The following is a 14,865-nucleotide window of genomic DNA, read 5'->3' as shown; positions in this document are numbered from 1 at the left end:
ATATTAATTTTGTTGCCCTTGTTCTACTGTAGAATAAAAAGTCTGGGGAAAGATCAAAATCCCAAAAAGCAAATTTGGACCTAAATCAAGTGAAAGAACATGGTGTATTGTTTGAGTGTGTTCCTGATAGCTGTACTGACCAAAAGAAACCCGATTCCACTATAATGTACTGGGTGGTAGGGTAAGTAATACTTTTTTTTCTTAATTTAGTCTAAATACTTGTTATTTAGTGTCCAAATTCTCAGAACACGTTTGTTTAATACAAATAATCTATATAGTCTTTTAGGTTCTTCCCTAATCCAACAATTGGTAGTAGAATCTGTAATATACTAAAAATGCAGCAAAGATTGAATTCATACATATTGAAGGTTTCAACAATCTCTGCTGGAGCTTTAAAATTGTATCTAATTTTGATAGGTCTGTTTTAATCCTTTAGTAAACTCGTGCAAAAATATTGTTTTTCAAATATATTTTAAATCTTGTGCTGACACTGAATTATGTTTTTTCTGCAGGAGGCTCTTCCTAGATCCAAAACCTCGGGAATTTTATGTCTGTTTTCATGACTCAGTCACAGAGGTTGCTGTTGAATTGGCTTTTAAGTTATCATTTGGTTTAGCTGTATAGATAAACATATCTGCAATTTTTCATTTTCCACGTAGCACAAAACAGAAGTATTAACATTGTGGTTTTGTTTGAGGTGCTCTTTAAAATATTCTCTAAAATCAGTTATTTAATAGAAAAAAATTCAAACATTTATAACACTATTTATGAAAGTCATTCCTTTCAGAAGACTGGGTGTTATGATATTATGTATTAATTATACATTATATGTAAATATTACGTATAGAATCAATGATCAAAATATATACACACAGCCACATTTTTTTCCTTAAAGCCATATCCTTGGAAGATGCACCTGTAGAACTTGCAAACAATCTCATTCATTATGCAGTTAGGTCAGAGAATTCTATTATGTATGCACTTTTTTGGACTTTATTTAAAGAGTACAATGTAATGCTTGCATATTATGTCCAAGGCAGGGAACTGTTTTATTTCAGCTTAGTATGGAGTTTAAGATCAAAATAGGTAGATACCAAAACTAGAGTTCAAAACTTCAGATGATCAACATGGTTTTATCAGAGATAAAGGAAAAAAATCTTAGTTTTTGCTGTCATCTAATGATTGTTCAGATCTGGTGGCCTTAACAAAATGGATTCCTTAAGCCTTGCAGAAAATTTATATGCGAATTCTTAGGGGAGATAGTTTACTTTACATTAAATGGATATAGTACTTTGTGATACAAAAAGAAGTTATATTTATATTTAGAAAATATTTGTTATAAAATAAAACTGAATGTTTCCTGGTACTTTGAAGCAAATGGGGGAATTGTCCATTTCGTTTCAGAAAATGTTATATGACTTTTTTTACAATAAAGGAATATTCTTCATATAGTCTTGTATATAATTTAATTCTTTTTAATTTAATTTTTAACTAAAATGTATCTTTTTATGGATTCATTATATTCCTGATTGTTAGACATGCTTTTTAAAAATATTATAGTAAAAGGTAAAGAACTATCATGTCACATATTCATATCAATAATTTCTTGAACATATAAACATACGTTAGAGAACTATAATTAGCACTAGCTTTTTGAAAGTAAGGACCAAACTAGATGAACATCATATATAACAATCATGTGGCTTGGGTTAGGGCATGAAGCTATAAAGCAGCTATAGTGGCTAAGCCAAAGGCAACATACAGTACAATATGTTCAGTATGATATATAGACCAGCCAATATAGGCTTTTTAAAAGACTTTTAAATCTGGAATCTGGTTTTCTTCACTACAGTTCCAATCCAGGAAAGTTTTCATACGTAGAATTTCTTTTGGAAAATTTATGTCGTCTTATGTAAATCAGAGACTTTATTGCAATGCCAACAGCAACAACCAATCAGTTGAGAATACAAAAAACAAAATATAAATTTATTCCTATTACTACTTTTAATGAACAGCATCTTATCCAACTTGGTCCTTGGAAGATTCATGTATTTATTGCCAAACAATAATTGTAATGCACATTACTTGGGCTGCCTTTGAAGATAATTCAGAAACTTCATTTAGACAGCAATGGTGTGGATGCTGGTAGGTGAGAGACACTTTGCCAATATAATCTATAGTTGCTACGTTGGTTGCGAAAACCTCCCAGGTCTACTTCAAAGTGTTACTTTTAATCTTAAACCTTAAATGGCTCAGCCCCTCATTACCTTTGGACCATTTATTCTGAATAGAATTTGCTCATCCTGTGCAGTCATGCTAGGTGTATATGCTTAGAGTCTCTATTCCACAAGAAGGAAATGGTAGTGCAAAGCCCAATTTTGGCAGCAAATCAAATATTATGGACCATTAACCTCTGAGGTGCAATTAATTCCCGCACTGCTATTTTTTTGTAAATCTAAATTTTTTTTGAGATGGGTGATATCACCATCTCACCAAAATCATCAAAAATGGTGATAATGGGCTGCCTCATTTGTTTCCTTTTGTCTTCTTTTGGAATTAGGTTTTTTAAATTACTATTTCTGTTTATGTTTCCTGTGACTGGGTATATGGAAATAGTTATAGTATTAAAAGGGCAATACCATTTAGTTCTATGGGTGCTAACTATAATAAAACTGCCCTATCAGAAAGTTTTTATTCTGATCATTTGTTTTGTCTTGAATATATATTTATATTTTTGTATTTTATTTTCCTATAAAGTATCTTGATTCCTTCGGGGTTCACAATATACAAATGTCTATAAATAGTGATTACACACTACAATTGACACACATGAATGCAAGTATTCAGTGTAAGAGGGAGCAGGAGTGGTTTCCAATATTTTCTTCCTAAAATTAATGCCCCCCCATGTGCTTTTTAGTCAGCCAAATTTATATTTTTAATGTGAAATGTGGATGAATACTTAAACCCTTCGTAATTGTTGATTACATTAACTAAGCTCTGTGAAAGGCCTTTGTCGAATCAAGTTCTCTATTGCAAACTTACTTCATTTTAGGCCTCATCTCACTATACTGAACTTACCTCCATCTTCAAAAGGCCCAACATTTCCTATAAAAGGAAAGGGGAGGACGGTTGCTGTGATTGGGTGCTTCTGCATCATGTGGCTTGAGAATGGGGGGAGAGGGGAGGGGAACTCCATTAGCTCTTTGTGAGCAGTGACAGTTAGAAGTGTTGCCTGGTGCTGGGTGATGCTGCTTGCAGGCCCTAGTTCCACCAACATCTTTCTTTCTACCCAACTGACATCATGCAGGCTGCTGAGGGGCAGCAGCTGTTTGATCCTGTCTCATTTGGAAAGGACCTCATGATAGGTGGGGTGGCAGCTGCTATTTCCAAAACAACAGTAGCACCCATTGAACGGGTGAAGCTCCTGCTCCAGGTTCAGGCCTCATCCAAACAGATCCGTGCAGACCAGCAATACAAAGGCATGATAGATTGCTTTATACGCATTCCTCGGGAGCAAGGTATGTTAGCCCTAGAAATAGTTCAGTGTTATTGTGGCCAAGATCCCTATGTTCTAAATCTTTCTCTGCCATGAAGACAATAAGTTAAGGGTTTTAGTTTTCTTTTAGATATGTTATTATTTATGAAAAAATATTGTCATCATCTCTGCAAGACAACTCTTGAACCACAATTTAACAGAACCCTTGATTAGTGGCTATGTGAGTAGCACAGGCATTGTAATATTTGCAGTAGATTCCCACTAGTTAGTTGGCATTACAGTGTCATTTATACACAACACTCCATCTGTGAAAGGGATGGTGAAAATTATAATAAAAACATCCAGCAAAACCTAGGTTGCCTACACTTGCATGCTTCAATTCCATTTCTCCAAATGGCAATAATCTGAGCCTAGTGGTAATGGATTAGTTTGAATGTATATGAATTCTTTAAGCATCAGTCATCTTATTGAAACAATTCTAAATATATCTAAGTTTACCTGCCAGCTTTCAACTGAATCTTTGCCACGAATGCATGGGATTGATTGCTAGTCTGTACTTAGTATACATGCAGAAGTTATTGATAAAATAGTATATAGTGATCTATTTAATTCTACAAATAACAATATAAATTTCCCATTGCCACATCCATATAACCTGATGCCATTTCTGTTTGAAAGTTAGGCCCACTAAGTACAATAAAATTTTACTACCAAGTGATTTTTTTAGAAAACAACAATTGTGTTTTCTTCCCTTTTAGATCTTACAATCTAAATTACCGGTTGGTTTTTCCAAGTAGTGTTGTGACAGAATTAGCAGAATGTGAATTTATTCATTTTAAAATATGTTATTTAGTATATTTTTTCCATTATAGAACTCAAGAAGAATATGTAAATTCTCAAGTAATATCCCATCCAGCATGTTTGAGTGCAAGAAAACAATATCTTTTGGCCTCAGGGAATTTTTGTGAAGTTCTGCCATTGTGTGTGTGTGTCTGTCTGTCTATGTATGCTGTGATTATATATACTTAAGTGCTTAGTTTTTGTCTTTATGGTTTCATATTGCATTGATGATTTAAAATAATAAATCTTAGCTATAGTAAATAGTATCTAATATTTTATCTGCATGGTTGGAATATACTGAATTTGAAACATAATAAGGTTTTCTTTCCATGTCTAAGCCAATACATTCCCTCCTCCCCATCTCTCTCTCTCTGTCTTTATCTTATGTGGAATTTTAATCTAATAATTAAAATTCTAAATATTTTAGACTATAGTCTTAATTTAGTATGCAAACAGAATCAAAGGGACTAGGTGTGAGCTGCTGCTGTTTGGGAGTAATTTGCAGCAGAATAAATCCAGTAACATTTTATAGAAAAATAAATACTGGAGTACTATACAGATTTATATAGAGGTTTTAAACATCTGACAACTAGGACTTGGAATATATATATGACAGATATTGTTATTCTGCTGATTGATCCTCTTGAATTTGTTGAATATAGTNGGACTAGGTGTGAGCTGCTGCTGTTTGGGAGTAATTTGCAGCAGAATAAATCCAGTAACATTTTATAGAAAAATAAATACTGGAGTACTATACAGATTTATATAGAGGTTTTAAACATCTGACAACTAGGACTTGGAATATATATATGACAGATATTGTTATTCTGCTGATTGATCCTCTTGAATTTGTTGAATATAGTACTTTTTGAAAGCTAGCAAATATAATTGGATGAGAGCTGCTTTTTTTAGCTGAAGGAGATAAGGAATTATTAAGAATTCAAACATATAAAATGCAATTATACATTTTCAATAAATATTAATAAAATATATAATGAACAATGTTGTATATTAAATATTATCACATGCTTCTTTAAAAGCCTGTAATTTTACATTGTAAGCTATTGCCACAATAAAGCAAACTTCCTTTTTACACATCTGCAGAATCAACTGCCCTCAAAGAAGATTTACTCGTGGACTTTAAATCCAAAATATTTATCTATACAAAAATGGTAGTTGGATTTTAATACCCACTAGGTCACAACTATTCTTCCCATAGTTTAAGACATTTGTCTTGCCAGGCATGAAGTGAAGAAGCTCAGAACCAATATGCTATCATTTTCAAATCAAAAGGATTCATTTGGTTTCATAGAATTTATTCATATACCGTAATCTGCCTCTGCTTACTATAGTAGCTTTTATTTTTTTTTTAAAAAAAGCTAAAATTGATCTCAACAAATTATCAATTAATTTTGTTGCTATTTCTGATCTCATTCCTAGACCTAATCTTCCACTGCATAGTTATCAAATAGTTAACACTGGTATAATCTATAATTTGAAAGTTAAGCATTGACTTTGGAAAACACTATGATAAGTTTTAAAGTTATTCAGTAATCTTAATTTTTGAATTTTTTGAAATTTATTTCAAGTGTTTAAACTTGAAATAAATTGAAAAAGTTCAGTAATAAAGTATAATCATGCAATTAAAATTATTTAAAATAAGGGACCCTATATATTTTAAAATCTTCTATTTATAGGATTTGTCAGTTTCTGGCGTGGCAATCTTGCCAATGTGATCCGATATTTCCCAACTCAAGCCCTAAACTTTGCCTTTAAGGACAAATACAAGCAGATTTTCATGTCTGGAGTTGATAAAGATACACAGGTAAGTCTGATTTAATAAAGATTTATTCCAAAAGTTTTCCCTTGTTTTAATCTTAAGTACTGGAAATGTGGGTATTCTTTTGGATGGTTATAGGCATTGTATAGAACAGGGGTGTCAAACTGCTGGCCCATGGGCCGGTTGCATCATGCGGAGGCCGCGTCCACCTCTGTTCCGGCAATGTGAAAAAAGTTGTGATATGTCGCGACACGTCATATGATGCAGCAAGTTTGACAACCCATGTTATAGAAGACATTGGCTGGATTTTGTTGTTAGCTATTACTGGTGTAAGCATCTCCTGAGTTGACTAACACTTATGAGTCAAGCCCACCCGTGATTGTCTTTTCCTGCAGCCCTTTGTGCCAACAAATACCTTTGTTGAAGGATCCCTTGAAACTAGAGAAGGGTCATAGTAGGAAAGGAGAATTATTGAAAGTTAATTGTATTCCTATATCATCAGCAGGATCCTCCACTGGATTTGAACCTAGCTTCTTTTTGTGGAATCCTGTTTAGGATTCAAACCATTGACTTTTGCATAAAAATGCAAAATATATTTAATGAAGGATTAATTCAATGGTTACATGAGGAAATGCTGAGTCTTATTGCTTGTAATGCCTCCACTTAAGACCCAATATTTATTTTTTCAGTGTTCTACTATTTGTTGTATTAAGGCAGCAATACTCAACTTAATCATTTCTAGATGTGTTGAAATGTCAACAAGCTAGAAATCCCAGATAGCATACTTGCTGACCACTTGAAAATGAAAGAAGGAAATTTGTGAGAAAGTATGTAGGCATGAGTATCCAAAAAAAAGGGGGTCAGAACTTCAGTTAGTCTTATGCAGTCTAATAACTTGAAATGTTTATGCTGTGACATCATCCCAGCCCAGGTTGTAAATTCCAACAACTGTAGTCCAAATGTATCTGGAAAGTATTTGCTTTGGCTAGGTTATATTAAGCAAACAAATTTCAGCATTATCTAATTGTTTGAAACCTGATTGATCAATCACTTGAAGGTATGGATGCTTTTAAAAATAATTATCTGCATTAATATAGATTATTGGCTGTTGCTTCCCCTATAACAGTGATGGCAAACCTTTTAGAGACCGAGTGCCCAAACTGCAACCCAAAACCCACTTATGCATCATCGGGTGCCGGGTGGGTGTGGCCTATTGGCTGGGTGTGGCCCATTGGGTGGGTGTGGCTGCGGTGGTAACGGTAGACTGGGTGGGACTAAAAAGTTCAATCAATCAATTTCAACTTTGCAAGATCTTTTTTTTTCCCGCAAGAAGTTGAAATTGACTGATTGGTTGAACCTTTTTTTTTTTTGCACACGGCGGCGGAGGCCTAAAGCAAAAAGGTTGTATAAAACCCAGCTGAAGGCCTAGGAATGGGGCGACAGCATGCGTGCCCACAGAGAGGGCTCTGAGTGCCACCATTGCCCTATAATGTCTTTTCAATCTGTAAATATTTAAATGAATATATTTCGAAAAGGCACTTAACAATTAACACCATTCCATTCCTTAGGAACTAATAATAAAAATAAATAATTTTAATCTACTGTACAATTGTGCAGTACAATAGTGGAAAGTAATTTGCTTTCCAAATATTTTAGATTTCATATTTCATTTTAATGTAATTAATTAATGTAATGTACAGTAATTGTAAACCACTGGAAATCTTGATTAAATTATGCTGATATAAATACAGTAAATAAATTCTTAGTTATTTTTTAAAAGTTATATGGTGGAGAATAGAGAGAAAGTATACAAAGTTTTGTATCTAATGAGCTCGTCAATCTTTGAGAAAAGGATGTTTTAAAAAAGACGTATGTTTATTTACATAAGTGCCCTAAATGTATGAATAAGATTAATGTCATGGAGAATTAAAACTCCCTTTCACCAGCAGGCAATTTGTCTATATTTATTTTAATATCTTCTGAATTAGCAAATACCTATTTCACATTTAAGGTTCTTTTATTTATGAGCACTTGCAAATGACCTTATTTAGTCTTCTGTATTTTATATTACATGTTCACCTTCTGTCAACTTGAGACAAGTTAATTCTTGAATTACAGGTAATCCCCGAGTTACGAACGCTCATTCAAAGTTACATGATGAGCGCCCCTAGTGTTTACAAGCAACTCCCGAAATTATGAGTATTGCAGCACCACAGCAGTCGTTTGTCCTTACGAGCGACCGGAGTGGCTCTGCAACACTCACCCGGGTTATTCCCTCCCTCCCCGCCCCCACTGCGAGTCTACCTAGGCACCAGGCCTTCAGTACTCACCCTGCGAAGATGCAGAATCTTCACTTTCTTGGCTGCTCTAGGCCTTCAGTGTGTTTGCAGAGAATGGAGGCCTAAAATAACGCAAGATGATGCAAGATCAGTGGAGTGAGATCTCACATTACTGTTCTCACATGATCTCATGCAACAGAGAAGCAAACCAAAGCCAGGGGATGCTTTGACGTGTCTTTGGAAGCTGGATCGGGGCTCCAGAGGCCTGGAAAAGGCCTCTACCGCTGGATCTATGGCTGCAGAGGCTGGAAAAGGCCTTCAGAGCCCGGATCGGGCCGCAGGGGGACGTAAAATTGCTCTGTGGCCATTGATCCAGGCTCCAGAAGCTCGGAAAAGGCCTCCAGAGCCCAGATCAGGTCATGCGGGTCGCAAAGCCACTCCACAGCCATAGATCTGGGTTCCGGAGGCTTGGAAAAGGCTTCTGGAGCCCAGATCGGGCCGCTGGGGGGAGCTGCAAAATCTCTCTGCAGCCATCAATCCGGGCTCCGGAGGCCTTTTCCAGGCCTCTGGAGCCCAGATCGGGACACGGGGGGCTGTGGACATGTCCCCTGGCCTCAGATTGGAGCAGCAGCAGGAACCACGGCAGAGAGGAGACATACCTTTTCCAGGTGAGTCCCGCGTGGCAGGAAGCATAAATGAAACGTACATTTGACTCTAAATTGTAAATACAGTACTTTTCAAAAATGTTAATTAGGAATACTTCAAAACAAGTAAGCACCTAGATTACTTACACTTTAATACATAAGGTTCAGGATGGTTTCTTTAAGAAAATGTGTTATAAGGTAAAAGCCGTATTACCTACACTCCAAATTATTTTGGGCACCATTTTCTATTTATAGCAATTGACATAGATTGGAGTGAGAGGATATTGTGAGTATGTATAATTAGTAATTTTGCCATCCAAACTCCCTAAAAAATTGGTAATTTGCTTTTATTAGTATTTGATCATATATAAAATCAATGTCATCTCAACATTAGTTTACAATAGTTGAGATATTCATCAGGAAAAAAAGGGCTTGAAGGCAACTTTGATTTTGAACAGAGCACACTATTTCTATTACAGTTTATGAGATGGTTCGTTTCAAATCTGGCTGCTGGTGGAGCAGCTGGGGCTACTTCATTGTGTGTAGTATATCCATTAGACTTTGCACGAACTCGATTGGGTGCTGACATTGGCAAAGGTAAGGTGCTACATATTAAAAATATTTTAAAGATGTGCTCACCTGGCTATTTTAATTTCTATATGCTCTACTATCAATATTCAAGACATAATCAAAACTTATATTTTAAACTTTGAATTGTTTGTACACAAAGCTTATTAGATAAAGCACATTTAGCTTTTACTTTCTTCAACAACCAATAGATATTTCTAAGAAGTTCACAACTATGCATTATGTTTAATATGTTTTCCCACTATTAAGCATTCTGTGACAAATTGCTCTGGACTTGGAGATTCCGTGGAATAATCTATTTACTATATTAAATTTGGATGACTTAGTGCCAAGTCACTTTAAAAATGAAAGATATTATCCAAATATAAATTAGTTGCCTCATTTACACATTATGTAAAATATCATAGGATATTTGTTTTTAGTTTACCATGGCATGTTAACTCATTCTAAGAAAAAAAACAACATGATTAATTTGGGGATAGGTGGTTTGAATTTGCTTTATGGCTTGTTTCATTTTGTATTATTAGATCTGAACAATAAATGGGATTGAGTGGTTGTGGAAAGAGTGATTATCGAGCCTGGTTTGGTTTGGTTTAAGCTTGGTGTTCTTCCAATCATTGGTATTCTTTTTTTCTTTTATCTGTAATCTACCCTGAAGTTGGTTGTCCTTGAAATTAGATTAAATAAATAAATAAATTCTGAATTACCTCTGATTTGTTTTTGTGCTCAACATGTTTCCTCTGGAAATTGGCAGAACAGATGGAATAAACAAACCACAAATTGACCAAACAAATTATAGTTACTTGATTCATCTACAAAATTAACTCTGATTTGTCATCATATTTTGCAATCTGTCCAGATAGAGACAGAAACATCTACTGAGGAAATTGTTTACAAAATGACTACAAAGGATCTTTTGTTTTTACTTACGTTTCAAGTATTTTAACATGTTTTTGAAAATTTCCTTTTTTTACTTCATTTTTAAGGTCCCTCCGAGAGACAATTCAGAGGTCTAGCTGACTGTATTGTTAAAATTGCCAGAAAAGATGGAATTACTGGTCTATACCAAGGATTTAGTGTTTCAGTACAGGGAATTATTGTATATCGGGCATCTTATTTTGGATGTTATGACACCATAAAAGTAAGTTTTTTGAACTTTTTCCCCCAAAATATTGAGTATTGATATGCTATATTTATTATACATGTTTTATATGATAATTTATGTAAAATATACAGCCTTATTTTATTCCTTTGCCACCCTGGAGTCAATCTGTTCCACATGTTCAATCTAGTTCTACATGAGATATTCTACATTCCTATTTCCTAAGAGAATTCAACAGCTTGATATATTGTAGTTGGCACAACTGAAAGACTTTCGATAATCAATCACATCTATTAATCAATTATTCACATCTTGACTTCTTTTTCATTTTCTTTGGCTTTTTTACTTATTCATGTTCCCCAGACTTTTCTAAAACCAGCTTGAATTTCTGATATTTCCCTTTGAGTATATGATCTAAACTATGTTGAAGAATCATAAGCATTATTTTGCTAAGTAAGGATATTATGTGATGGTTTGCAGGTTTTGTTAAATCTTTATTTGACATATGGTATGTAGACTAGCATCTTCCAATCTCTTAGTCTCTGGATTGTTCTCCATATTTTCTGGCATAGTTTAGTTAAAATTGGATTAATTCTTCCGCTGCTGCTTGTCATATTTCTGTAGATATTTTGTGATTTCCTCTAGCCTTTTGATTTGGTAACAACTGGAGAGCTGATCTAACTTCTTCTGTTCTAGAGATTCTTCTAAGGCAGGGGTTTCCAACCGGGGGTGCGAGACAATATTCCAGGGGGTGAGAAAACTTGGGTTTCCAAAATTATAGTGTATATGCATAATTCGTTGCTGTTATTTCAAACTTTTGTAAGGGGTCCGAGAATATATCAGAAGCATTTCTAGGGGTGTGTGGTATAGAAATTGATTCAACCTTTAAAATTACTCTTGATAAACATTTTTTTTTTACCTAAATTAAAATTTGGCAAGATTATTGCATTTGGATAAATGTGATTATAGATTTGGTCTCACCAGTGGACCAGAGTTTACCATCTGGGCATCTAGTTATATTGCGTCTTAGTTTTTTATATGAAATATTCTTCCAGTTTAATTTGTCTGATACTCTAAAACAGGGGTGTCAAACTCAATTTTGTTGAGGGCTGCATCAGCATTATGGTTGTCCTCAAAGGGTCAGCTGCTGTCCCTTTCTCTTCCTCAGGCTTGCCCCACAGAAGTCTATCCTATCCTGTCCCCTTCTCTCTCTCAGGTTTGCCCCACTGACATCCTTCCTCTTCTCACTATTGCCTTCTCTCCCCCTCACTCCTCCTTCCCACCGAAACCCCTCCCTTTATATCTCTCCTCCCCCATGCATTCACTCACTGCCCAGCTTGCCTTTTCTTGCAGCGCTCATCAGCTGGAGCTGCATGCACTGATTCTGGGGTCCCCACCAAGCACCGGCAGCCTAGCAGCTCCAGCTGACTCTTTCCCTGAAGACTGCGTGCAGCTGCCGGCCACCCCCTTGGCCGCTGGAAGCCCCAATCAGCTGGAGCTACGCATGCTGATCCTGGGGCCTCAGCAGAGTCCCAGCAATACCGCAGTTCCAGCTAACTTTCCCCCAGGCCTCTCTGGTACTGCTGCCGCTTCAGCTCCCTCCCCCCCCCCACACACACACACTACATACGCAATCACCTACTACTACTAGTTTGCTTGCAGGCCAGATCTAAACACATCATGGGCCAGATCTGGCCTGTGGGCCTTGAGTTTGACATGTGTACTCTAAAACATAAGATGAAAAATATTGTAAATTACTTCAATAATGTAAAATGATTCATCAAAATATTCTGAACAGATAGAAAATTTTTCTATGGAAAAAGTTCATTCATTCATGACTTCATTCATGCTTAAATTTAAATATTTGAAGACAAGTCAATGACTAATTTTTCTTTTCACTTCTTAGGGAATGCTACCAAATCCTAAAGAAACCCCATTCCTTTTATCTTTTGCAATTGCTCAAGTGGTGACAGTATTTTCTGGGATTCTCTCGTATCCATTTGACACTGTCAGAAGACGTATGATGATGCAGGTAAGCAATTCAACTAGAAAACATGTGAGTGTCCTTGTGACTGTCTGGGCTACATCATTCTGTTTTGATACTACTTGTTTCATATCTCTCTTCTTTAATCAAAAAATGTGATTTTAGAATATAATGCTGAATCAAGCCACTGGTCTAACTCCATATTGTCTAGTTATTTGAGCAACAGTTCAGAATCTCAGCTAATAATCTTTTCTACACATACAGAGATTCTGGAACCTTCTGCAAGCAAGTATTCTGTTACTAAGTAGCCTCTGTATACCCATTGGTTTATACCCTGCATGCAATTACAATTTCAAATGGGGATATTGGTATTTATAACCTAGCTATGATTTCTAGACAATTTTGACATAGTTAACATTGAAACTGCAAAATAAAATGTGGTGTTCTGTCATGTGTTGTATCCAATTATGTTGGCAGTTATTAGATTCTTTATCAACAGTGTTGGGATAAAAGCAATAGGAGTAAACATTAGCAAATAATACATGTTATTGAATTGGTAAAGTCCGTCCTCAATATTTTTTGTATAAGTTTGAAATATTTGAAAGGGACTAAGCTAGTATGCAAGAGAAGGAAATTAAGGATATACTGTATATGTATATGTATTTTGCATGAATGATTCATAATACATAAATACATAAATTTTGATGAAATCTGTTTTTGTAAAAGAAAAAAGAACAGGACTGTCTTTTTTAGTTTATTTATTTACTATAGAGCCAACATTTAAAACATCTTAATATACGTTGTAGAATTATAATCACCTGGTGCAAAATCATAGAACATAGAATGACAGAGTTGGAAGGGACCTGGAGGTCATCTAATCCAACCCCCAGCTCGAGCAGGAGAGTCTATACTATTTCAGACAAGTGGCTGTCCAGTCTCTTCTTAAAAGCTTCCAGTAATGGGGCACCCACAAGTTCTGAAGGCAAGCCATTCCACTGGTTGATTGTTCTCACCATTAGGAAATTTCTCCTTAGTTCTCCGTTGCTTCTCTCCTTGATTAGTTCCCATCCATTGGTTCTTGTCTTGCCTTCTGGTTCTTTGGATAATAGGTTGACTCTATCTTCTTTGTGGCAGCCCCTCAAATAATTGCATTTATATCAACAGAAATTTAGGAGAATCTAGAATTCAATCAATCAGTCTCAGACTGATATTTACTGATAATGAGAAACCTCTGAGTGCAAATTCAGTAAAGAACATTGCACCAAAACCTGACATTTAAAAACTAGCAGCCTTTAAAATATCATTTGAAGTGACCTCATTTAAGTCTGAAGTTTACAGGAAACTTTATGGGAAAATCATTTTAAGTGTAATAGCAGAGACCTACATCAGGAAAATATTTCCTCCTTAAGTTCTTAGCAGTGGCAACGTTTGAAGTAGTACAGCTATAATTTGGTAAAACAAATATTACAGAATAATTATTTACTATATATCAAGTGTATATAGTTTGCACTAACTCTGGTTATATTTGAATGTTTTTTGAATTCAGAGTGGAGAGACTGAACGTCAATATAAAGGAACCATTGACTGCTTTATCAAGATATATGGCCAGGAAGGAATAAAGGCCTTTTTTCGTGGGGCTTTTTCAAATGTTCTTCGTGGGACAGGAGGTGCCTTGGTGCTAGTCCTTTATGACAAAATCAAGGAATTCCTTCATATTGATCCTTCAATAGGCCAAACATCTGACTAAAGGCACTAATAATCTATTTTACTTGCGCTGCACATGTAGAGATAAAAGTCTTATTGTTTTGAATATTGGTTTATTAATTAGTATTCCACTTTGTAACAAGTCAATAGTATTTAATGTTATGATTTTAAAGCAATTTAAAGGTTACATTTACTTAACTTTTACTTTCAAAAGACTTCTGCCTATTATTTCATTTTCCTTGAGTCATTCATTGTCTTTACCTTCAAAATCAAGATACCTGGATTTCATCTTGGACAAGCAATTCTTTAGGAGGGAGAGAGAAACATTGAATTGCCTAGCCAAAGATGTGTATCATAGTTGATAAATATGCTTGGACTGGAATCCGGTTTGCTCCGATCCAAACCCAGTAGTTTACTTTGGAGTTTAAACTTTTTTTATTAGCAAGAA

At 35.2% G+C, this 14,865-nt stretch overlaps 1 protein-coding gene across 1 annotated transcript; it reads left to right on the top strand.

The window, feature by feature from the left end:
• The first annotated feature begins 3,301 nt into the window (after positions 1 to 3,301).
• On the top strand, positions 3,302 to 14,469 carry SLC25A31 (solute carrier family 25 member 31). The gene is made up of 6 exons (XM_015819466.1): positions 3,302 to 3,518; positions 6,034 to 6,161; positions 9,519 to 9,636; positions 10,614 to 10,768; positions 12,636 to 12,761; positions 14,260 to 14,469. The coding sequence occupies exons 1-6, from the start codon at positions 3,302 to 3,304 to the stop codon at positions 14,458 to 14,460; spliced, it is 945 nt and encodes a 314-aa protein (XP_015674952.1). The 3' UTR covers positions 14,461 to 14,469.
• The last annotated feature ends 396 nt before the right edge of the window (positions 14,470 to 14,865 follow it).

Source organism: Protobothrops mucrosquamatus, unplaced genomic scaffold (genome assembly GCF_001527695.2).
Source record: "Protobothrops mucrosquamatus isolate PMUCROS unplaced genomic scaffold, P.Mucros_1.0 scaffold928, whole genome shotgun sequence".
In the NCBI taxonomy this organism is placed as follows: Eukaryota; Metazoa; Chordata; class Lepidosauria; order Squamata; family Viperidae; genus Protobothrops; species Protobothrops mucrosquamatus.
This window is presented reverse-complemented; position numbering and strand designations above follow the sequence as displayed.